Genomic DNA, 26424 nt, shown 5'->3' on the forward strand with positions numbered 1-26424 from the left:
CTTACAGAGAGATGTGACAGAGCGAGGTAAAGTTGTATGTCGTCTACATAATTATGGTAGTTGATTTTTTTTTGTTTTGTATAATGTGGCCTAATGGAAGTAAGTAGTATGTAGAAGTATGAAGTGTTGAATAGAAGAGGTCCAGGAACTGAGCCCTGGGGAACCCCACACATCATGTTGGTCTACTCAGATGAATTTGAGGTTAAAAGGTTACTTAGTTGCTGGTAGACAACTTTTTCAATACTTATAAAGGAAAGCTCTGTAGTTGGTAATCAGAGATGTATCAAGCCTACTCTTTTTTAGGAGAAGCTTGATGACTGTTTTCAAGGCTTCAGGAAAATTACCTGAAGCTGATTTTTACTTTCTCTTTGAATATGTCCAGGTTTTGGCATTCCTTTTTCTGGATCATTATTGATTTGGTGCTTTTTGCTTATCAGAGGATGATTTAACCCTAACAGATGCTGAAAATGTCTAGAGGATCATTCACAGGGTAAAGTGAGGGAAGGCAATGCAGAGATAGCTTCCATGGACAGTGCACCAGTATTCTCTGTGATGTACCGCAAGATCAGTAGTTGCACCATTTATTAGTAATGATCAAAACAAGCCTGTGTCCTTGGCTGTGGGTGGGCCCATCTATGTGCTGAGTCAATCCGAGTGTGTCCAAAATGGTAAAAATGTATTTTGATCTGTTGTGAATTATAATAAATTGCATAAGTAGAAATGCAATCCCCAGCCCAGATGATCTGCCAACACTTGGCCTTTTTCACACAGCATATCCTCTGACAGTACTGGAGGCACTGAGGCAGTGAGCTGAATGTTTTCAACACCTCTGCAAACAGACATGGCAGCCGAGGTGTGTCTGTCTGGTGATGACAGCACAGAGGAAAAAGCCCTGCTCCTCATGACTTATCAAAAGACAGGGAGAACAAGCTGGTTGGAGGTCTCACAAATCAGTGTCCTCCTTCTCTACGTTGGCCATGTTTTATTTACGAAATCGAATACTTCAGGTTCGTCTTTCAAGGAGCAGAATGAAATATCAAGCAGCTCTGCGTGCTGCAAGAGTGGAAAACATACATTTGCAAAAGATGTCTAGCGCTTTATTGGTCAGGGTCCCTGCTGGCTGAACTGCAAAAGGAGACAGTGATGAAATGTAAAGGGAGAACAGGAAATACCTTTAACTGTGATGCTTCCTGTGCTGCTTGCCACGCCAAACTGGTTTCTTGCCACGCAGGTGTAGAGACCTGCATCAGATTTGGTTGCATTCCAAATCCGAAGGTTACCGTTGCTCAGAATGGAGACCCTGTAGAATAAAAAAAAGCAAATAATTTATATTATTGCCGCAGCATCAGCTTGTACTATTAGGAGAAAAGGCTGCTATGCACACACTGTAATATTCTAATGTATGGCATGGGGTTGACACACAGCAGAGAACATTTCTCACTGTCTCTAATTAAGTGGCTGCTTCTTTACAGTTGACAATGATGAGAAATAGGATTGTATTTTCAGGGGTGATTAATTCAGCACATGACTTCAAAATATCTAGGACAACAGTGCCTTCGTGCCCTTTATACAATGGCCAAAAGTGCCTCAATAAAGGTCAAAAGGCCGTAAGAAAACCCGACATTTTCCAAATAACAAGCAAAAATGGAAATTGTGCCCTTGAAAGCCAGGTACTGTGGGAAATCAAAGGTGGGCCGACTCATCAAAGCACGCTGAATTTTAATTATCTGAAATGCTCTGCTGAATCTGCAAACTGTAAATATGGAATGGCGTCAGCCTGATTGTGAGGGGAGGTGAAATGATGTGTGGCCGGCAAATTGCTCTGTTCACCTACGAACAGAGTCAAAGGTGTCGCAGCGAACAGACTCATCCACTGCTAAGACGCCAGCGAGGCTTTTGGAGATTCAGGCCCGCTGAGGTGTTCACAGCAGTGGGAGAGGAGATGTCGTTTAATGGCGGTTCTTGATTCACATTCGCAGACACGTGTGCGTTATTCCACACACACACACACACACACACACGCACGCAGGAAGACACCTGAAGACTTAGAGCTGCACCAGTCGATATTGTCATATTATCAGTGGGTCACATGTAACGCTAAAAGGGGTCAAGTACACAACAGCAGCTTAAAGCTAACTTCTGTATATTTGTATACTTATTTTATTCGTGTAGGAGCGGGACCGGGCAGAATTGACAGTGAGGTTCTGTTTCTCTACTGGTTTGTCAGAATAAATGGAGGTCCACCATAGAGAGATCCCGGTGTCATGGTAAGTTTCCTATCTTACCAACACCATGCCCAGTAACCCACTGGTTACACGAGTGAACATAGAGCCTTTTTGTGTCAGAGTTTAAATGTACATAAGCTTTATAGGTTTTTAAGAAAGCCTTTTGTTAACAGTGTCAGATTAAACAACAGATTTCCCAAATCAGAGTGTTAAGTGATGCCAATAGAAAGCGATAGTCAGATTTACACCACTTCACTTGACAGGTTGTTGATCCTTTGTACCATCTCACTGCTCTTACTGTAAAGCATGAATTGCTTTACAATTGCCTATTTACACATTACACATCCTGAGAAACATATGTGGGCATTTAGCTGCTAAATGTCCACCAGCTAGTTACTAACCGTCTGCTGTTTAGCGCTGGGCAGGCAGTGTACAGTAAAAGAGCTGAAAACAGCTGCCCGAGGGGCTGAAAACGGCTGCATGAACACAAAAGTAAAGTTTCAGGGCTGAAAACAAAAACATCGAGCTGCGAGGCGCCATGAAGCTCCACAGAACTGCAGAACTGTGTGATGATTCTCTGCAGGGGTTGTCATTTCAAGCGAGTAGTCATGGCATCCGTCATTAATACAAAACTATTGATGACAGCCGCTTGAAGGTTTCAGAAAAGCCTTTTTTTAAACCAGCGTCAAATTGTTTACTGTTTCTGTTACTGTGTCACTTTACTGGAAAGAAAAAGTAATTGTAAGATTTACACCCTTTCAGTTCACCCTCTATATTCACTGCTCTAACTGTAAAGCGCCAATTAAAACCATCTGTCCCGGCTGTATTAAAATACTTGCTGCACGGCTGCATTAATCAGCGGTGCGACGGGGGCCGACGAGAAGCAGACCCGGTGCATCAGCACACTGGCTGCCCCGACTGATGTCACTCCCTTCAAATCAGCTTAAAAGTGTTGCTCAACTGCTTGATTGACTCAAAAGCAACTATTTGACAGTTGAAGATAATTGATGATGCAGTCGGAGCTGGAACAGAGAGGAGTTTTAACCGCCATGGTGGAAGTGTAAATGACACATGACGCAGGAGACAGTTCATCAGCTCTCACCGTCGTTACGTGAGCAGGGGGTTCTCTTGTTTGCACCAGTGATGCGTTTCAGTGGGTGTACTTGAAATGCGGGGTTGATAACAGTGTGACACAGTGTTCTACCCCTCGCTTCACTGTCTACATTGGGGTCTTTTTTTTTTTTTTACTAGTGGTGGATGTGATAAGAAAGTGCAGAGACGCTTAGCGTAAGAGAATCTACATCTAAAACCGCATGGTGCTGCTGAGTGGAGACTTCTTGGTTTATATCAGGCTGAGAGGAAAAGTGCTGAATGCAAAGTTGCCAACAATGGCGATCAGTTACATGAGGGGCATATCGCTGTGTGGGATGGTGCACAGTTAATGACATCAAACCTGGAGGCCGATAAATTTGAAGAAAATTGCCCATTAAATGGCACCGCAGTCCTACAACTGACCATAACCCTGAGCAGAGTAAGCACAATTAAAACAACTGCTAGGCCTGTACATTAATTACCTGGCATTGCTGGCGCTTTGTGTATACGGCTTGTCTGATGACTCATGTTATCGAAAGGAAATGGTGAACCGAAAGGTAGCAGTTCTGCATTACAGTGAGGTTTCACCACATATGCATCTACCATCAATTAACTAGTGGCCTTTTTTTTTGTAGCAAGTGAGAGTGCAAACAAAGGGGGAAACATATCGTTTTAACTTGAACAAACTCCGACCCAATTCATGTTAACCAGCGCAAGGCTCACAGCAATACCTCAACATAACTAAATACCTGCGTCTGTGCTCTGTGTATCCACAATCCCACTTATCCTCGGGGACAAAACAAACCAAAAAAAAAAACACTACCACGTGACTTGTGCAGCGTGTAAGAGGAGGCTCTGCGGAAAAGCGAACAAGTGGTGGCGCCTGCGAGCACAATGGCTCTTACGGGGAGTTAAATCCTCAGCAGCCCTCCTGCGGAGCCAAAACCGTTCTTAGCCATTCATCCACATCGTCTTTGAAGCTTTATATGACGGCTGGAGGAGCACTTTACTTTCACAGACATTACAGAAAGAGGAGCAGAGAAGAGTGTGTTAAGTTTTAGTCTGAGGCTGGCGGAAGATGAGGCAGATGAGGTCAAACACAGAAGAAGTCAACTCCAGGCGCAGCAGTGGTGAATAAGAGATGGGAGGCGTACTATTAACACGTCTCAGTTTTGCTCCTGCCTTCCCTCTTGTCTGCCGTGGCCCAGACAACATGTCTGCCGCGATATGCCCATTATGTGAGGAGACACTTCCCACCTCCATCCCGAGAGAAGCCAGCGGAGGGGCAGGTATCAATAATTCACAGATGAGATGAACTCGAGCACCACTCCTTTCATCCCCGCCTCACGCAGGTTTAATGGACACAGCAATAATTCTCCCTTCTAAAAGGAGAGAGGGGGGGGGGGCGATTATTTTTGAACAAGGATGCGAGGACGGCCAAATGCACTCGTGTTATCCTAAAAAAAAAAAAAACCACAGGTGTGTATTTTGGATGAGATCAAGCCTCAGAGGACAGGGCCTGAACAATGTTGATCTTCCCCGCTCTGTGACAAGATGAAAGCGACAAATAACATCAGTCACAGAGCAGCCATCACGGGCACTGTGAAGTGGAAATCGCAGGAAAGAGCCTGCTTTTTCTTTTTTTTTTTCATTCTTATTTTCCTTACATTCTCTTTGAGACGCTGTTAACAGATGCAGACGTTGCCTTTTTGTAAGCTTCCCCACAATCAGAAAGGCACTTGAAAGCCTCGTTTTGATGTTTCATTCAGACATATTTTGTCTTTGATCTATTTGATAAATTCTACATTGTGTGAGAGGAGATTGTCACAATCCAAATAATGAGTCACAAAAAAAAAAAAATAAATAAAAAAAAGACATAAAACAAAAAAAAAAAAATAAAAAATTGTGCGTTGAGAGCAAGCGGCTTTGAACGAAGTGCGGGCCCGGAATGTGGAGCGGCTTTCTAATGGCAGCAGCAGGAGCCCCGTGCTCAAATGGTGGAATCGCGTTCGCTCGCTCTCCACTACACAAACCCGCCAACGCCATCGAAGTACAGGAGCGCACTCGCAGAAATTCAACATACAAACAATGCGCCTAATCACAGATTAGATTCTGATTTGAGAGTTTCAAACAGGGCCCGCTCATGAATACTTAGTGACTCTGAGATGCCATGGCTGATTGGTAGCACGGCTGCGGAGGTGGAGGCCTGTATGCGCCTCTACTTAATTAACAGGGTAAATAATACAGGCTTGTGAAAATAGGGGTTAAGATTCTATCGGTGGAATTGCTCAGCCGTGAGACCACAGGAAGAGAGATCATCGCAGGCTTACGGTGATTTCGCCAAATAATTAGTCTCAGCTAAGGCCTTCTATACACAAAGATTACCGCCTCAGTGCGCGCCCAGCTTGCTCAGCTCACCACCGCGGCAGCCGCTCACTTCCAAATAGCAGCCAGCTAAATGGAAAAAGTCAGTGTGGAAAAAGTACTGCGGGGGATGTGTTTGATATTGTGTTTGCCCACCACGGTAAGCTCGCAGATAAGGTGAGGCGTGTCTGTGTTACTATTTCCGACCCACAATGACCACCATCGACCTCCCTGCAGGTGATTTTTTTTCTAATCATAATTGTATCAAGAACGCCGGCGCGGCTAACAGTGCTCGGAGGCAAGAGGCTGCAGCGTGGTGCTTGTGCGGAGAAAGAGGCGAGGTCACCATATCCTCTGAGCCAGGGACAAGGGGTGGGACCTAACTTCAGGTGCTGATCTATGCTCTTGACTGCTTTAAAAACCCTGAAGTGTACGGAGGGGGAGGGGCTGTCGGAGATAAATTGAAAGGCTGTCTCCCCTCAGGTTCCCCACAGTGTGCTGTGCTGGAGAGAAACGGCCTTGTCAGTGGCATAAATCAAGCCCAGCTGTGCAGCGTAGACCCAGGATGCTAAAACCTGGCGAGCGCGAGGCAACTGCGGCACAACTTCTCCGATGTCGGCATTTGTGCAGCGTCATGACTAACCGAGTGTGCGTTCTCTTTCCTTGTGAAGTTGTCAACATCAAGGTTAACTGTCAATTAGAGACCACAAAGAAGGTGTGCCCTTGGATTGTGTTGTTGTTGTTGTTGTTGTTCTTTCAGTCAAGAAAGCGATTGGCTCCCGCTGGCGAAACAGGGACACCTGGGCATTTACTTTAGACAATTCTCCGATATAGGTGTAATTGATATTGATTTTTTTTTGCTGTACTCAGACCTGTACCAATGACTCTCACCTTGTCACACGGATCATTAGCTGCACCAAATGATCAGAGCATTACCACATGGCTCTGTGATCGGAGATGATTAATGCAGAGGCGATTTGAGATGCAAAGCTGTGCCCAGCTAAATTTAAAAGCCAACACAAGAGTCAACCAAACCAAACCCCCAAAAAACAATAGATATGTCGAGCTAACTATACTGAAGATAATGCTGCTGCTTGAATGACAATTTTAGGCTCTAGTCCACCACTTTTGTCCAGATTGAAATGTCTTTACGAATATTTCTCTCGGACCACCAAGAGGCAGACAGTTGTAGTTTTGAGCGAAATGTCTCGACAACTGTTTTTCCATGAAATATCAATATTATTAATAGTAATAATTTTAGTGATCCCTTAACCTTTCACCTAGCGCTAGACATAGCTCATAGCTGTTTGGTGCTAATTAACAAATGTTAGCAAGCTAACACATGAATCTTCCGTGGTGAAGATGGCAAGCAGCCTCTCACCGAGGATGTGTCAGCAGTAACACGAACCTGTGTGCAGTTCCTACACATCACCGAGCATGCAACTGACACAAAATGTGTGATTTTGCTGGCTACACATTCATTTTGTCTGGAAAGAGCACATCTTTATTACCAAAAGTAGTACTTTTGCTCCACTGCAAACCTGCCTGCTGTGCTCCTTTACCTGCTCACCTTCGCGTCTCTCCAGGAAGAGGGCCACTGAAACAAACATGACCCCAAAAATATCAAAAGCGTGTCACGACACTACTTCATTTCAGATTTAGCCTTGACCTGATAACTATCACTGTTTATTTTTTGTGCAGACAGGAAGCTGCAGGCAATTAACAAAGAGGTCCAAAACTGGCACTAAATAAACCACTGCAGGACCGTAAAACTGCATGAGACGCCGCATGACCAGATCATTTTCCCTTTCGTCTGACTGCTGGTGTCTTAGCGCGGAGTGGGAAACCAGAGCGTTGAATCTAAACTGTGAACTGTGCACGTTGGCGAGCAGCATGGCAGTCGGTAGGCTGGAGAAATAGAGAACGAGTAAAATAAAGGCTTGGAGTTGTGCTTTAAACATTCCAGTGAGTCAGCGCTCAGCCTGATAACATAAAAAAAAAAAAGGTCTGGTAGCCAAAAAGAAAAAAAACAAACAGCCCAAATGACTCCTTCAGAGTTAGAGGTTATTAGGAAGCTTGATTACAGCTTACCTTACCAGTCTTTGGGCTGCACGAGAATGCTGTACATTACAGACAATTACCATCAATTGGGTAGAAAATGCCCATCTGACAGGGATCTCTTGGAGGAGTCAATCAAAGCTCAGCAACAACATAACGAGTGCTCTTGTTGCAGGGAGCTCTTGCTTTAAGACAGCAAATTATTAAAAATGACTGACACAAAATAATCCCTCAACAAAGGCAAAGCTCTGCAACTGGAAGGAGGGTTCTGTGCGGGGTTTTTTTTCTATTCGGCTACATTAACAGCGGAGTAAGTTGCAGGCAATACTTGAAATGACTTTCCTTTTCGTTCACTGTGTATTGACACTTGTCTCCAGGGCACCGGCTAGCATTAAAGCTTCTTTGGCAATATTGTTGCTTTATAAAAAGCGCCAGGAGGACAGGGGTGCTGGGCTGCGACGCAAAGTATTAATCTCTTACTCTGTGAAATGCACACTACCGCCAGCGTGCATTACCATAATGTGAGCAGGGAAATGGCAAATTCTTCCCCGTAGCCTCAACAGCTAGGATGAATTCTTTTTTTCTTCCTCCTTTCGTATTGCTTTTATCGATAGATACAGCGGGAGTTGCACACTCGTCCACTGAATTGCAATACTAACTAGGTACAGTCTGTTTGGCCATTTGGATATTAGATGTTCCATTCCAGGAATTGGTCGCTCCATTTATTTCCTAAACAAAACAAGAAAAGTTAAGCCTTTTTCATAACGCTGAGATAAATGAAATTAAATGTACAACACACCTTATGTGGTGTCTGGCCTCATTTCAACAATAAAGGGAAAGAGTGCTCAGGATTACATATTGTCCCCAGACATGAAAATATTGTTAACTTATCAGTGCCTATAATGAAAAAACAACCATAAAATATTTTTCTCACTAACTCTCTCTTACACACACACACACACACACATGCAGTCTACTGTCTAAGGACCTCAGTGCAAATGAACCTCCTCAGAATAAATGTTGTGTAAAAGTGTGTATCTTTTTTATAGGAAGGTGTCTTAATGAAGCAGGCTGATTGAAAACGTCTTAATTCCCGCCTGTGGAGCATGATGTGATTGTGTCGGTAATTGCATTGCGAGAGGAGGGAGTTTATCGGCCCGGGCCGCGGAGGGGCTTGTGTATGTACTTCCAGAGGATTCCTTTAATCACAAATTGCTCTCCTGGTCTGCTCTCCTTCCAGAGATATTCATCTCTCCTCGTGTGCTGAGGTATCCCTTCAGGAATAAAGAGCACACACATGTTCCACGGGAAATTGTCGGAGGAACCAAGATGGATTACTCATGCTGTGCTGGCGGATTCTCACTTTGAAAAATGGTGTCAGCCACAGTCTTCCAGATAAAAATAATCCCGGCGAGCAGTACATGGGGATGCAGACGGGTAAAGAGGGTCCTGACCTAATCTCGGCAAACATCTCAGAATTCACTTTATCTCTGGTTTGAGATTTATTTGAGTTTAGTCAGTCAGCAACGGATTCTTCGCCTTCTCCAGAAAAAGGAGAAACTGCTAATAATGCACCGTTGGACGGACAGATGATTGATTATTTATGGCGCCACATGATCTGAAGCCTTAGTGATTTAAAGGATATACTCTGTGAGTGATGCAGTTGGATGTGAGAGGTACAAACATGACGGCTGGGAGGTAAATTGAGTGTCCTTCAACATAGATCACCTTGACCAGAAGCCAAAGAGGCTTCAGAGGCATGTTAAATTGTTGAGACTCAATTTAGCTATGATTACACAAAGCTCTGTCTGCTCCGTCTGTCCTCCCTGCTTTCTATTTCTCTCTTCTCCTAACTGTGCATGTGGAGACTGAATGGAGGTATAGTCACACATTATATAGTCCAATGCACATTCACACTTTTAGACCATTTGTAAAAAAGTGTCATTGTATTCTAAGAGCACATCTGCAGCCTCGCCAACATTCTGTAAACTCAGGGTTTTGCTACAAAATTATTACCACTAATAATCAATAATCAATAGTCAGGCTTTCAGCTCTTTCAGCGCGATTTACCGTTCAAAATTCTTTTGCTAGCAGATTTTATTAGCTGTAGCTAGGTAATTGAGCCATGTTAGCTCCATGGCTTGGTTGAAAACGCCGTCCCTGGGTGACTTTTTAATGTGTCTGACGGGCCGACGCTAAAGCTAACAGGTCCCGGGCAAAAAGTCAGCATGGAGTATTGCTCTCACTGCAGCCCCGTGCACACTGCTTCAGAGAAATCCAATGCTTGACAGGCCTGTCGTTGCCTAGATGCTAAGCCATGATTGGACAATCGCTGTTCATGGAACGGGTTTGGGTCAGCTGAGCCCGATCAGGCACGAGTTGGACCCATAAGCCCACTATGAGTGCTTAGATGATGCTGTGACTCATTACGTACCTCTTAATTAAATCCTCTTGAACTTAGAATAAAAACGGTCTAAACAAACATTAATCTACCATATATATACATACATATATCTATATATGGAATAAGCATGATTCGGCAACTGCGTGGCCTGAAAACCTCATTTCTGTGATTAGGGTTCATGCGAATGTCTGAGTGAAGGAACTGGCAATCTCCTCTTGCACAACCAACAAGAAAATATGTCTCTATAACAGGCAGGTGCCTATAATCACCTGGCGCAGTCACCCCGGCTTAGAGCCATAAATATATCATACCGGTGATTCATATTCAGCTACAGTCAAGTGACTTGGGCCACCAAGGGTTGGACACAGCTCGAAAAAAAACCCAAAACAAGGCAGGAGAAAAGCTAGTATTATGAAGGCTCGCAGTCTTGCTACTTACTGTAACTAAATATAATTACACCATATTAAGTCATCTGGGAGGGCTACTTAGCCTGCAGTAGCTGCCCTTCATGTTCAAGTTAGTCATACTTGCCTATAGCTTTCCAGGTGAGCCGCCCTGCTGACCTTCCAACATTATGAATGCCATGGTCATGAACTATTAGAAAATAATAATTAATATGGTCTGTGTTAACATTAACATGCTCTATTATTATTTTGATTACTAATCAAGCTTCCCTCCAAAAGAGTCTCTACCCACTGAGGTTCAAACCAACCACTGAGATTATTTCTGCCTCCTGAGCAGCTCCAACTCTGAGACATGTTTGGATAAATAAAACATTTAATCTGCTATGCGGATGCGTGTGTGTGTGTGTGTGTGTGTGTGTGTGTGTGTGTGCGTGCGTTAGCAGGCACCTCTGAACAGTACTGGGTGTTGTCTGCAGCTGCCAGGATCAGCAAAGCGCTAATCCTCGGTTTGCTCCCGTTCTCAGGCGAGGGGGGACCGCACTCCTTCAACGTGGCTTTTTAGTTTTTTTTATCCCAGGCTACAGCCAGGGTGGAGAGGTGTGGGCAAAGACAAAATGAAAAGCCCCAGTCAGCTGTCCGCGGCAGCCTTGTCAGGTAGTAAACCTTTCCTCAAGGCAAAGTAATGAAATAAGTCCTTCTGGGCACATAAGCTTTCAGTATGCAGGCCTGGCAGCGCTCACTCACACTGCTAACCTCCGCAGAGCGTCAGAACTCCACTTCACAAGCAGATGTTCAATTAGAGGCAAATGAGCAAATTAAAGATCTGATGAGAAAAAAATGTGAAGTGACATTCAAAACATGATAAACAACGTTTTTAATAAGTATAACAGCATGCAGCCGGAGACTGAGGAGACTGAAATAGCAGTGCCGGGCCGAGTCCGTTCACACAGATCATTTAATCACCACCTTTATTGCACCTGTTTCCATACGGCGTTTATTAATTTATTATTAATTCCAAGTCTTCATAAAATCAAGCCCTGAGACATTTGATGAGGCTCTTAATAAAATCTCCTTGAAACAGAACAAAGGCGTCATGGAAAGATAAGAGGATATGTGATAAGTAAATGGACGCCACAGCTCGCTGCTATGCCTCTTCCGCAGCGTTGGTGTTCTCCTGACGCTGATTCTTTCTGGAGTGCGTCTGGCAGAGCAGATGGGCCTATAAATGGAGATCACTCTGCGAGACATCTCTTTCATTTACGTGACAGCCATGCTTATTTGCTCTGCCAATGCGAGAGGGATATGGAATATGCAAGAGGGACAGTGTACCAGTGGGTCACGACTACAGCTAGGATCTGGCCAATCCAGCTACAGCAAGTGTTGCTCCCTCTACAGACTAATGGACTAATCAACATCCAGGCCGCACACAGATTCTCTCCTGTGTCTCCTCACTTTAACTCAGTGAGCCGCTCAAAAAAAACGTGTAGTCTCAAGTTCGTGCCTACAGCTCAGACATTAACAGACACCACTTAAAGCTATAAACACACCTTGCAGATTATGTCAAAGCCGCTGCGGGCACGGAATGAGTCAAGAGAACATCCTGCGAAAGTAATTTCTCATGCCCACTGATTCATGCGGCACGCTCACTCTTCGGCATCTATGCCAATAGTTTGGCAGAAGTAAAAAGCAGAATTAAAGAGGTCTCCCGAGTGTACATCTGAGCTCAATTCGTGACAACTGACAAAAAAAAAGACGTATGGGAGGAAGCCATTTGGGACAATTTCCCAATGGCGTTGGATTCCTCAAAGTAAATTGTGCAGACTTTTAAAGAACTCGCCCATTAGTGTGTCAAGCTGCAGGGGATGTGGCCACTTCATAGTGTTTTATGTAATTTGATTTTCAAAACACTAGGAACTATAAAAGACATTGTCCACGTTGTCCTGACAGATAAGAGATCACTGATAGTTCCCGGGGATATCACATCTGTTCTATCCGAAAAAATATATAGCCGACGTTGTTAGCCACTGCTTTCTGATTTAAATACTCCCCACGTTACTCTATGTGGTGATTTGAATCAGCGACCAAGCAAGTTAGCCTAGCCTAGCTTCCACATTCACTGAGTAAAACGGAAACTCACAGAACTTACGTCTTATGCAAGTAACCTAATGGTACACAACCAACGCTGTGTGGGCTTGTTGGGAAAGTCGCAAAAATGCCTAGTCTCGACGTTGACTTTCATTTTTCAAACTTATCCGACACACATTGCACTCTCTCGCCTGCGTGACCACAAAACTCTGCATATTTTTGTGGAAGACCTAACCACTCTGGTCAGAAGACAGTGGTGTAAACATGTGTAGCCTTAAGCCTGCTAATTGTGGTGTTTTTCTGTAGCCCATGGCTGTCCCAACTGATGCTCTGAATAAGCAGTGATTGACTCGCAGTGTGTGATGAAGACGCAGCCTGTTTGTACTGACCCACCATGAACACATTTACAGAACGAGACAGTGTTGCTTTAGATGCTTTAAACCACTGATGAGGGAGCGTTTTCCAACAAGATTAGCGTTTCTGTCTTATCATGTCGCAACCAAACCGACCAGTAAGGACTATTCTTGATCGCTGGCCAAGCAGGCCACTAAGACCACGGTTGCTGAGAGATTTCTTGGCAGCAATGTGCATTTTATTCTTACATAAGGTTTCAGTGAATGCATCAAGACCTAACCGCTATCTTTTTTCAAATAATAAAATGAGAATTATACACCATTACCACACAGAAGGAAAGTTGAGTTACATTTTGGAAAACAATGGAAATGGAAAAATGAATTTCCATAGTTTGGAATTAACTTAAAAAAAAACAACAAAAAACCCCCCAACATTTTATGCATGGCAGAGCAAAGACTTTGAATTCATTTGCACTCAGAATCCAGGAAAGGTTTTGACAGCTTTACCAAGACAAGCCATGATATGTGAATTGCTGATTTTTGGGGAGACATTCTAGCTTCCCCCTCTTTCCGGCAGCAACCTTCCTTTATGTTTCTTTCTGTGTGTTCTGTGTGCCATGGGACTGTACACCTCGCAAACCACTAATCTGGAGTAAAAAAAAAGAAAAAGAAAAAGAAAAAAGAGCTGATAAAACTTTGAACAGATGTTACCTTGGCAACAGGCTTCCTGTACTTGTTCAAGTGCACAATGACTGCCACAACTAACACTGGTGCACCATCTTACACAGTTCACAGTTTCAATGGGTATGTAACCGCGCTGAATACAAGTTTCTGGTACTCTCAATTTTCTTTATGAATCGCCCAATACAGACCCACAACTCATGTCTGTGGAATAAATAGCGGGGCTGCTCAAACCATTACAGGACCTTAAAACAACCGTCGGCACCATTTCAGGCTCTATAGAGCGATCACATATCTGTTCCCATTCAAGTTACAGAGATCATCAGAGCCGACCGTCTCACAGACCGGCAGCATACCGGAACGGTTTTAATTCTAAGCCTAAAAGATAATATCATTTGTGGAATCCTGGACTCCTGAATTGATTGCTATCATCATTACTTGGCTCTGTCCAGACTGCTAATGATTTATTATTGAATCTGGTATCCTTTAATACATGTCCATTAAAACTACTATTTGGCAGTTATTTTCAATGAGTTGAAGTATTTGGAATTTTAAATGAATAAATTGATACATAAAACAAATTTTGATATGTTGTGTGTCGTCTGTGTTGTGCACATATGGACACGATGAGAGCCCGACAGGCATTTTGACTGGGCAGCAGTTTGCCAGGTGCATTTTGTTCTTGGAGTACCATCTCCTCTCAGCAATTATAATACACACTAAGGACCACGTTCTGCTTCCCCAGGAAATCTAGCATCCAGCAGGCTTCATATTTATTCCCCAGTCTCTGCGAGGTATATTGCATAACCTAGAAAAAAGAAAAATACATTTTTAGCATAAAGCATTTGGCCTACCTCAAACCAATTTTAGATATATGACCTTTTGGACTGTGCTTAGGAATTGCCATGGATACCTGGGGGCATGCTGAGGCTCTGACTGTTGGCGTGAATGCTTAGGAGCCAAACAATTACGTATCATCCTCTTCAAACGATTGAAAGATCCGGCGCAAATATTTGCATGACTGCCAAAGCCGATAGAGAGAAATACTTTAAAGCTGGTGTTGAACGCAGGGGGGGAGCGACAACGGGAGGGCCGCCGACTGAGCGTGCCAGGTCGTGAGCGGCCTAACAAACTTGACTTCCTCCTGCCAGTGACATATTGAGACGCCGCGTTTCTCCGGCTGCTCTCCATGGCTGACACGGCCCACTTACACACTCATCAGCAAGACCTGCTCTGCTCTGCGCTCTCAGCTGCTTTGTTCCAGCTGATGTCATCTAAACCTTGTCCCTGCAGGGTTGTCTGGGGTAGATAAGACACCCCCACCCTCCCTCCACTGCAGAAAAAAAAAAGGGGGCTGCTGCTGCTATGAAGATGGATTACCCAGCTGGTGACACTAGTTCCCTTTCCGCTGAAGCCACGGTGGAGTGCTAACGCAATTAAGGCAATTAATCTTCAACAAAAGGGGTTCACAGCTACCTCTTATGATTTTGCACCGTTCCGTACAGGTGCAGAACCAAACAGACGTGCTCGGACACGCACGCACACACAGGCTGTACATGCATACAAACATACAAACATCCTGTACAGCTTTTATCCGTACAGGAAAAAAAACAAAACTTGACTCCAATCAACAAGCATTAATAGCACCCGTGCTTATCAGACAGCTGATGTGTGAAACCGGGATGTCGTTTGTTCCATCATTTGCAGTTCACTCATTTGCATCAGTGGCCTGCTTTCACTAAAGCCTTGTGATTTCCAAAACAACCAGCGGGAGGAGACTGAATTCTGATAGTCGACCTGCAGACAGGACGGCGACTGGGCGGCCGTTTAAAAGACAACTGCTCTCATCATTACCGCGGCAGATGCCCGAACACTTTCTATTGCGTGGCACACAACACAGGGGGGCGTGTGTGTGTGTGTGTGTGTGTGTGTGTGTGTGTGTGTGTGTGTGTGTCACAGATGAGAGAAAAGCGAGATAATAGGAAAGAGAGTAAGGGGGAGCTGTAATCATCACGTTTAAAAGGCTCTGGCATGTGTTTTCGAGCTCTGTAAACAGTTACTCCACTTCCTAGCTGGCAACGCAGTCCGTCATCATGGCAAAACATTTCCTCTTAATGTAATACAGCTGGGACTGTTGAATTTTAATTTCAAATCTGCGCTTCCGTCTCCTTCGCTTTGGAGCAGCAGCGCAGGTGGTCTGAGCCAAATATCATTTATTTAGCGCGAGTGAAAGCATTAAAACATATTTCTCAACATCAAACAGACTTTTAAAAACTACCAGAATAAAGACAGTGCCCCGTCGACTAATTGCCTATTATCATATTTCTCTTAGTGCACCAAAGAGCTAAACTGAACGGCTGCAGCACACCCATCTAGCAGTTGCAACTGTAACGAAAAGAATTCCCTTGTTTGAATTATACAAGACCGATTCATTAATCACACTTTAATGATTGAAATCTTGAATCATTCATTATCTAATCACTATGTGATTTGTAGTTGGGGATAAGTGAGAGCACTGAAGGGCAGGTACATGCAGTGATAGAATCTCAAGAAAAACAAACACATCACAAAGCGTCTTTTTAACGTTGGGACTTTTTCATTTATCACCCCAAGAGGACGTCAATTCATGTCACACCCAAGACAAACGCGAAATCAATCTGAACCCTGGATTCGAAAACAACAGGATCTAAATGGTCCAGGTGCCGAGAGGTTGAAACGCGTGATGGAAGTGGCACAGGGCGAGTGAAGGGCACCAGCAGCGAAACCACTATGCAAATTCGCCCGCCACTTTGTTTGACAAGCAACAACACTGCTTTGTATATATGCAAAAGCCTGGCAAGACACTGTGCATACAGCCCGGCTGTCGGAGCCGAGTCATGCTAGAGTGGTGACACCCAATGGATGACCCCTGTCTGTGGTGAGGCTACTGGGCCAGACTTTACACTTCATCCAGACAGGCACACACAAACACGAAAGGCCAAAAAAAAAAAGAAAAAAAGAAAAAGAAAAAGTGATCAAATGTTGCACGCATCACATCTCCGGGGTCAAACGCGGCAGGACGCTGAGATCGCCCTCTGTTCCTCAGAAACTTGGAAACAAGTCAGAAGATGAATAATTTGATTTCGGGGAGCCTTTATCATCCCTGCTGAGGTGAAAAGTACTTGATTAGCACTTTGAATTTACTCAGCAGCCGGTCTGTTTGGCCGCCACTAAGGAGCTGGAGATAAAACACGGCAAAGCCCATTAACCATTACTCAGTTAGGGCTGCATGCTGCTTTTTTCTCTTAGCTGTTCCGTGAGTGCTCCCTCCACATCTGAGGACTGCATGAAGCTCTCTCCGTGGACATGGAGCGATAAAATATGCCACCGCAGCTGCAGTCTTCTGGTGTACCTTGATTCAGTACTTTTGACTTTCTAAAAATTCTTAGTTCTCTAAATGAAATATTCTGCTATGTTATGAATTATTGTAATAATGTAATACAATGTTACAATGGCATTTTTTTTTTTCCCCCGTTTATTTTTTGACAGGGGACAGCAGAGAGGTGACAGGAAACGGGAAAAGGGTCCCCAGCCGAACTCGAACCCGGGGGGTGCCGCTGTTACATGGACAGCATTGTAAAGCCCTGGACCACCAAGGCACCCAACTCCACGGGACAATTTCGATGGAGCGACAAGGCAATGACCCCTTGTGCACAACTAACTTGGCAGCAGAGTCAGATCGAAGACAGCCCTGCGTTAAAAACAAGGAAGAGCGGCTGCTTTGGTCGGTGCGTGTTGCTTCGGCGCGGCAACGACAGTGAAATATGAACCGGGAAGGCCAGTTTGAGTAATAGTAATAGAAGTTTGAAGGCCGAGGCAAACACAGAACAGTTCGCTGCACAGTTTATAATACTGTGAGACAGGATTTCACAACTACTGTGAAGTTGTGAATGTATGTTTTAATGCTTGCAAGCTCTACCGGTGAAGGAACGACTGGATTCAAGGAGGCAGTGAAGATGTGACGCACCAACTGTTGACTTTTTTTTTTTATATCACATGTGACTCTCGTCCAATATTGCAACCAGCTGGGGGCAACATCACATCGGAGATGGCTTGAAGTGAATGCTACAAGTGTGATCAAGATGTTACATCTGGAAGTAGTGAGTGTTGTTTAGCATAAGACGTGTCTGTATTAATACACATGAGCGCGGCCTCCAGCGGTCCGTATTACTGAAAGTAATGAGAAGACGCGCGAGGAGAGGCCCCCGCCGTCCCCACAGTGGGGTTAAAGCGGAACAAAATGTGTACATGTGGAGGTACCTGTTACTCTCTCGGAGGGGTTCGCTGCCCTTCCGCCAGGAGACCACACCCCAGGGAGACATCTTGGGCTTGCACTCGACGAGCACATCTCCTCCCACCTTCACCAGCGTCTGGCTCCTCAGTTGGTTGTGAGAGAAATCTGGGGCAACAGCTGAAACAAGAGCAGCATATCAAAGCGTGCGTTTGTAAAAGCCTCACATCTTCTTTCCCTCCGAATTATCTCTGATTATTTATCGGATATTAAATTCGTCTCTGATCGTTTCTTCACCATTTTGTAAAATGAGGTCATAAATACATTGCAGTGTTGCCATGGATGATTCCAAGACCCTAGATTACGTTCTTTACACTCTGAATAATCAGAAACCAGAAAGCTAAATGGTAACAGTTGATGTTGCGGCGTTGAAGAGATCAATGTGGATTAGTTAATACCTGGTGGACATTCCCTCATAATAACTTTCCCTGGCTAGAAACCACTTTAGAAATATGTGCCCTTTTCAAAAAGGTGTGCAACAGTCCAATACTGGCCCTGACATTCTTTTTTTGGAATCTCCACCTTGAGCTTCACCAGCACACCCGGCTGTTGAGCCTGATTCCGATCAGCAACACGACGTGTTCGGGAGGATGAATACTGAATGAGAGCCGCTGACAGGCCGGAGTGGGGAGTGACAGGCTTGTCGGGGCAGATGGGCGACGCCGGTGAACAGAGCGGCTCTGGCATACATCACTGTCAGCCAGATGCATTCGTCTTATAATTAATGCTTTCCAATTAGCGGCCAATAAGAGAGAGGCCGGGGGTCATCCGGCGGCGATGGGCAGAGGAAGAAGAAAACTTGAGAACCAATAATGCATGCCTGCGCACACGTGTCCATGCCAACGCACATACTGTATCTGCGCACAGACACACACACACACACACACACACACACACACACACACACAGACACACACACCAAGCCAATGACTTACCTATAATGCGGAGCTCTGCATTGGAGTAGAACTCGCCGTACTTATTCCCAGCCACACACTGGTACATCCCGGTGTCGGACAGGGTCAGGCGACTGATTGACAACGCCCCGTTGGCAACCTGTATGCGCTCCTGTGGACAAAGAGACGCGCACCTTTAATAGGCCTTATTCCCAGTCCTCATCTACATAAAAAGAGCCAGCCAGTGGGCCAGTGAATTATAGTCTGGAAGTGACAGACGTGGCAATAAATCTAGGTTTTCATCACTAATGGAGGGAAAGGCTTGGGTGGAGGGAGGCAGGCTAGCAGAAAATGACCCTAATCAATCTGCATGTTTATGAGAGTGAAATAAAACCATGCACTATTTATATCTCTGACTGCACCACAGGGCCTGTTTCCCCTTCAGCGGGAGGAGGGGGATAAGGAATATCGTAACATCTGATGTATAATGCTTTGTGAAAATTGCTTTTCTGACAGGTATGCCACGTACATACTTAAGTGCTGTGTACAGGGTCAAGCTTTACCTCCTCTTCATCTGTTTTGGACAATTCCTTTTTTTTTTGCATTCCTGCCGGAGGAATCTTGCCCGCCACTGAGCCATCAAATTAAGACCTACTTAAGGACGGCTGGGCCTGATGAAGTCAAATCTCAGTTGGATCAGTGTATCAGTTGGACATTTAATCCTTGATATATAAATATATATATACGTTTATCTCTCTGAACTCAGGGTTCTCACTCAGCTCCTTCACTGCAGCATTAAATCCATGAGCAGTTTTCATACATCTCTATGCAGCCATGTCAGGTTCTGCCTCCTGGTGCCCTGCATGTCCTGTGTTTTCCTCGGGCTCACCCATAATGTCATTAGAGCCCATCACCATAGGGGTGTCTGAGCGGCCTGAACTCCAGTCGCAGGGGATTAAGGTGCTGTCACATGAAAAGAGAGACTGTCCTCGCTGAAAGATCACAAACTAATCCTGTGTTTGAGCGGGTTGTGCCTGAATTTCCATAACGCTCCGCGGCTCTGGATGTGCAAGGGGCGAACATCCCTGCCGGCGAGGGAGGCAAACGGTGGCGCATATCAGTCTGTGCAAGGAGAGCGCTCCCGTTTATGGCTGCTATTAATTAAGCATGACGTTCCTCTCAAATCAGCAGTTTTTCATGCGGGGACCTGGGGGGACCATCTGCACGCCTTATGCTGAAGGAAAATGATTGGCAATGTCATTTGCCAACAACACTGGGCTGATTCGTTTGATATAAAACCGCAAATACATGTGAAAGAATGGATGGCAAGACGGAATGGCTTTTACTGTTTAGAAAGTGAGCTTCTGGGGTTTGATTGCTGTCTATAGCTACGCTCCTGCAAATTCTACAGCTGTAAAAATTGAAAACAAGCTACATTTCATATTATCATACCAGTTCCAATGCACCACAGTGGATATAATGTAATAAGCATGTATGTATGCCATGAAATAATGTAAGGAAAAGGTAAAAAAAAAAAAAAAGAATGATTGATGCAAAAGAAAAGATGATGCAAAAGAAAACAAAAAGCTAACAAATGCGTCATGTGAAATAGATTTCGATCTGACACGTTTGATCTCGTAGACAACGAAATCCACATTTTTACTGTAGGGTTTCACAACAAGAAATTAGTAGCGCTCACCGGGGTAGAACTGTGACAAGAAATCTGCTAATTCTACCCACAGACACCTGATTAGTCTACTCTACATGCACGAGTACGAAGCAACTACGAGTAGGCATGAACTAAGCTCAACAGTGGCTTTGCAGTAGCAAGAACAAAAACTACGAGCTCAGCCTGTTTGGGCCACTTGAGCTCGAATGACCAGGGAAGAAAACATCCTCCTACTTCTAATCAGGATGTAGTTATATCACCCGTTCCTGAAATTCAAAGGCTTTGACATTGGAGTCCTGATAGAAATGACCTCAGTTCAAGTACACTAATGTTGGTCCCACTCTGCTGTGAACGGGCTAAATCCTGTTTCACGGCGGAGTTTCCCTTTAATTGCGCAGCCACTTAATCCTGCAGCCATTGTCAATAAAGCAGCAGAGAGTGAGGTCCTTAAGATGAAAACCGCCGCAAGAAAAAGGTGCGTTCCGATAAACCGGCCCTGTTTCGACATAAGGTGGAGCGCTGGAGTCTCCTGATGTGTAAGGGCTGCGTCTGAAACAGCAGCTGTCCAACAAAGAGCCCAACAACTGGAGTTTGAGAGGTGCTATTATTAGACTGAAACACTAGAAATAGCTGATGTTCTTAAACATTTCAAATGACCGACACTGAATAACTGAACGTGCATATACTCTACTGAAATCTACTGCACTCTATAGTCAGTGTCCCCAGCAACATATGTGATCCGTAACATCCGTTTTGTTATTTTATATGTATTGATCGCTCCATTTCTGTTGCTCAAAGTTAGAAAACTGTCAGCAGAAATAGGTTCCAGTGAACTATACAATCAGAAAGGTCTCAATTGATTCACTGTAATAAATAACAACAAATGGTGCATCTTCTCCCCACTGCTCCTTACACCATTGACCTTTCCCTCTTCCACTCATTAAGCCACTGTGGTTAATGGTGGCATTTCAAACAATGTAACACCTTGGCTGATTAATCCATCCACCCATGCATTCTGAATATATCCATTTATTATGTCTTCTGTTTGGAGGGGGAAAAGTGTGCTGCACAAAAATCAACGCAGCCACTGTAACCTTTAATCATACATTCATTGCTTGGAATCCAGATGTTTTCATTTCAGTGTATTCAGAATGAAATGAGAAAGGAGCGGGAGTAAGGTCACAATATCAAAAGAAAAAATGAATATGAAGATGCACTAGGAATTGCTCGTCAGAAAGCCCCAAATATTCACTATTTTTAAGAAACAAAAATGTGATTCCCCCCCCCCCCCCCCCCACACATAAAAACAGATGGACTGTTTTCTAACAAACAAACACAAGAGTATTACCTATAATAGGTTCTGATGAAAATGTTAGCCAGTGGCTAAACAGATTGTTGATTATTCTTCCCTGCTAGCGAGCCAGTTTATTCTATGAGTAAGAGGCTTGGCTGTGCAGCGTGTCACCTCTAGTGATATGAGGACAGACTGGGTTCATTCCAACAACATGCATAACGTTCAAGTGCTGATCGATATCCTCCGGTGCATTTGTGTGTACGTCGCCCCCTTTTTTGCATAATAAAGCTAATTAACATAATGCCCGTTTTATTTATCAGGCGCAGCTTGCACCTGAGTGTCCAATCAATCTTTTCCAAACAACCTGGCTAAACGATCCGTTATAATAATCCAATACGACGACGGAATATTGAATCATATTTGTGCAAATGCCAACAACGGAGCTCAGTTTAAGTTAGATGTACAAGTGGGCTGGCTGGAGCCACGACAGGCTCATCTCTCATCATTGTACCCATAATGGGGGCTTCACGGGGGCAGGGAGCTAGGTGGAAGTAGGATGTACGGGGTTTATATAGAGAAACGTACTTTTTTCGTCTTTGGTGGCACAGGATTAATAACTGCACTTGGCGAGGAGAGATTTAACAGAAGATTAGAGCAGCTCTTACATCACTGTGCTTCCCAGACGAGCATGAAATACTTGGCCTGTTTACAGTTCAGCACAGTAGGCACAGTCTAATTCCTCTGAACTAAACGCTGCTTTGCGGAAGTGAGTAACATAATGTATTGCTGCACACGAGGCACTGTGCTGTAATGAAGAAGACGAGAATGCACGGTAATTAGTCAGTAAAGCTCGAACAAGCAGCACAATAAAGCTTTGAAAATACAGTACATGGTTCCTCACACTCTTCATTAAGCTGCACAGAATATGAAAAACATCTTGAAGACACATCTTAAACCTCTTGAAGCACAAACTTTATCTTCAACCCTAAAGACGTGCAAGCACTTGGCAGATCTCACCTCAGTGGACTCCAGGTTCTCTCCATTTTTCATCCACCTGTAAGAAGGCTTCGGCTTCCCCGTGGCTTTGCACTCCCACACCAACGAGTCATCGATGAGCTTCTGGACATCTTGGGGTTTCTCAATGAGATGAGGAGGAGCTGGAAACACGGAAACATGCGAGCGTGAGCTGAAGTCGTGGGCTCTCGCACAGACGAAATAATACCCGGATGAAAGAAGAGAGGAGCTGGCACAATTTTTCTTTTTTTTTAGCCTGATGATGACGAACAATCACCAGAAAACTGTAACAAGAAAAGAAGTCGAAATGCCAACTGTTGTACTATTTCAGTTGCCGTCTGTACAGGTACCTTTAAGTATTACCACGTTCTCACAGCAGTTAGGCTTTATAAGAAGTAGCGAGACCTTTGTGCACTTAAACCCGGGGTTTCGCCTGTCAGGCTTCATACAGGCTGCACTTACTTCGGGAGGCTTTTTGGGGCCGTACGCAGCAGACTAAAGAGAAAATGCGCATTTTGCAATATTCTCAATATCCGCCCAGAAAGAATTGAACCAGTCAAAGACAATGCAGAGAAGGGCAGCGCTCTTGATGCAGGGACATTCTGTTTATCGTTATAATTATTTGTGGTGGCACTGTGGTCGTTCTTAAAACATTCACACTCTTTCAATGTCGATGTCTTAAATTTATCATGAACGTCTCTGCCAAAGGATGTAAGCACGAGTAAAGGGTTAATGCATTCATGCAGCAATACACAGAGCATTTTGAAGAGAAACAAATGAGTAAAGACTCAAGGCACAATCAGTATTTGCTGATATGAACAATTACATGTATATTCATGTGTAACTGATGATTTTGACTGATTTTCTGTGCTAATCAAATGATCATAACTTAAACTACAGAATATCAACTCAAGATCTGGTGAGTTTCTTGTGCTCGTCCGCGTGTTAAATCAACCAGGAGTGAAAGCAGCTTTCAGCCTATGTGTTGAATCTTTGATGACGGGGAACTTTGCATCACACATTTATTGCTTTTAGTTTAAGGTGAGTTATCGCTGAAGTTCTCCTTTTAAGGTTTCTTCTTTTAATTCTCCCAGTGTGCTTCTCGTAGAACAAAAGTGATGAAAACCAGATCCATATACATTAGGGTGGCTACCGGTGCCATAAAAACCCTCCATTCAATACAATCGGAGTAAATGATGGTATAATTATACAGGAGGAGAATTGATTCCTGCTGTGCTATGCAACTAACTCAAGGCTAGTTAATGATTAAGCCCCCCCCCCCCCCAAAAAAAAAGAACGACATAAAACTAGATCTGTAAAGCTCTCGCTGCGTAATGCTCTGTACATTCTGGATGAAGTGTAGGTCAAGCTGAAATCACCCTATATCACACAAGGCCGGTGGCAGGACAAGAGTAATGGCTGATGGCGCTTTTCTGTTCGGCAGACCTCACCTAATGCCACTCTCAAGGACGGACCTTTGTGGAGGCTTTTCAGCAACAGTACAAATCCTGCTCTAATTGGCTTCTGCTATACAGTATTTTGCCGGCGAGTAAAGCAGGACAACACAGCGAGAAATTCAATGGCCGCAAACGTATCCGCACACTATGTCTGTACAACTGCAGCATGTGGTCGATGGTGTGTACGTGGGTATTCAGGAAGACAGAGCCAAAGATAAAAAGAGACCAAAAAGGGGGGGTTTCTGCTGTCTTGTGTATTTCATGTTGGATTTCTGCACAGATTCGACATCAAAATCCGTCCAGTATCAAAGAAATATTTGTATTTGTGAACCACGGGTCGTACTAAAGGCCTCTAACATCCCTTTGGCTGCCGAGGCTGCGGCACAGAGATGGCTGAGGCCATTACCATTTAACTCGTGTGGAGGCTGTGCTGTTGCCACCCATGCAAACAGTAAAAAGGGTTTACAATGTTATTCATCCTGCTCCAGAGAAGAGACATTTATTCTCAAACTATGTGACGCCACATCTATGCTAGCCTCTTAACTGTTGTTGCTTTACCTTGAAAAAACGTCACAATGAATCCATTTATTCACATTGATACACTTTGTGCCTTTATGTGTGTTTAGAAAATAGCCCACTAGATGGTGGTCATTTAGCAACACGTCCAATCACGCATCTGTGATCCCCCATTAGAGCCTGGCTGAGGAGCCCCACCCACTGCACCTTTCAGCACTGCATTGTTGTTGTTGTTGTTGTTGTTATTGTTGTTTTTTCCCCCCTTGCTGTCAGGGTCCCTCACTCTATCCCTCACCCGCTGCGAACGTATCGACTCTCAGTCAGCGCTCACCAAATGAGAGCAGGCAGGCCCATCTCTGCCTGCACCGGCCCCCGAGCGCGCACAATCAGAACAAATGTCAAGCGGCCAAAGCCGAAAGGAATGATGGGGATTTGCCTTATCAGTGAAAATCACTGTGAGATAATGCAGCGGTCGGTCTGCAGAAACTCAAATGTGAGGTGCAACGAGGGAAACGAACCTGTCACAGCTTTGCATTGACTTTCCCTCCGAGAACAAGCGCCCATCTCTTCTCCAAACTTTTCTTCCAGTGACGGAAATTTAACAACGCCTCTTGTCTTTGGATTGAGTAGTAGTTAAAAGCTGCTTCCAATACACAGAGACGGTGGACGAAATGCACCCAAAGTAAAGAGAACTTCTTTTGCATTGAGATACAATGAATCCAATTTGGATTTTTATTTGAAAGATGGGATTCTAAAGCCTCAGTGGCCCCACGTTTTAAAAACACCTTTGTCCATTTCGAATACAGCTCCTTCATATCCAGAAGCAGCCAAGAGAAACTCAAAACACACTAGGCCCACTGTGTTAGTGGGGTTTAAGACATCCTGGTACACTAACAATCGACACTGAAAGAGTGTGAATGTTTTAAGAATGACCACAGTGCCACCATAAAGTAACACCTTCATATCCCTTCCTGTCGAACACAAAGCCCAGCTCGCTTTCCACTGTAGCTTGCTTGGATGTGCAAGAGATACCCTTATCGATCCCCCCATTGGCTTACACATGCTGACGAATGTCTCAAAGGCTTAATTCAAAGGGAGTTCAAAATAAGATTACTGATTTCTATCACCTGGCTGCAGACAGCAGGGGGGTGGGGGGGGTGGGGGGGGGGGGGGGGGGGGGGGGGTGGGGGGGAGCCACAGCTCAAGAGGACAAATCAAGCCTTGGCGGATCACGGCTGCGACAGCGAACGAGGCTAGGAGCTTCCAGCGCCGTTGTAAATAATGGCACATTGTTTAATGTCCCAAATGAGTTATGTTTTTTGACAGCTGACACAGCACAAGGAAAATCAGAAGGAAGAAAACAGAGAGCGGTCGAGGTGGGAGCGAAATCCATAGGCTGTTCAAAGAGAGAGTAAGCTGCCTGGCAAGAGCAAGAGGGTGGAAATGTTATGAAAATACAAAAGGTAATGGAATTGTTTTCTCCATTTATTCATGGCCATGTCAATCATGATTATGGAGAGTTACCATGCTAGGCTAGGTTTTAAACTTGCGAGGCGCAGGATAGACAAATAGGATCCAGAATATC

The 26424-nt window shown here is 44.4% G+C and overlaps 1 protein-coding gene across 1 annotated transcript in view; it reads right to left on the minus strand.

Moving 5' to 3' along the window:
• The window catches only part of cntn4 (contactin 4), a 129908-nt gene that overhangs the window by 18487 nt on the left and 84997 nt on the right, over positions 1-26424 (minus strand). The window contains exons 9-12 of the mRNA XM_070902855.1: positions 22870-23009; positions 18932-19061; positions 17966-18116; positions 1173-1300 (exon numbers count right to left, since the gene is read on the minus strand). Coding sequence (XP_070758956.1) covers positions 1173-1300; positions 17966-18116; positions 18932-19061; positions 22870-23009 — 549 coding nt within the window. The remainder of the gene's footprint in view (positions 1-1172; positions 1301-17965; positions 18117-18931; positions 19062-22869; positions 23010-26424) is intronic.

This window comes from Enoplosus armatus, chromosome 3, assembly GCF_043641665.1.
Source record: "Enoplosus armatus isolate fEnoArm2 chromosome 3, fEnoArm2.hap1, whole genome shotgun sequence".
NCBI lineage: Eukaryota > Metazoa > Chordata > Actinopteri > Centrarchiformes > Enoplosidae > Enoplosus > Enoplosus armatus.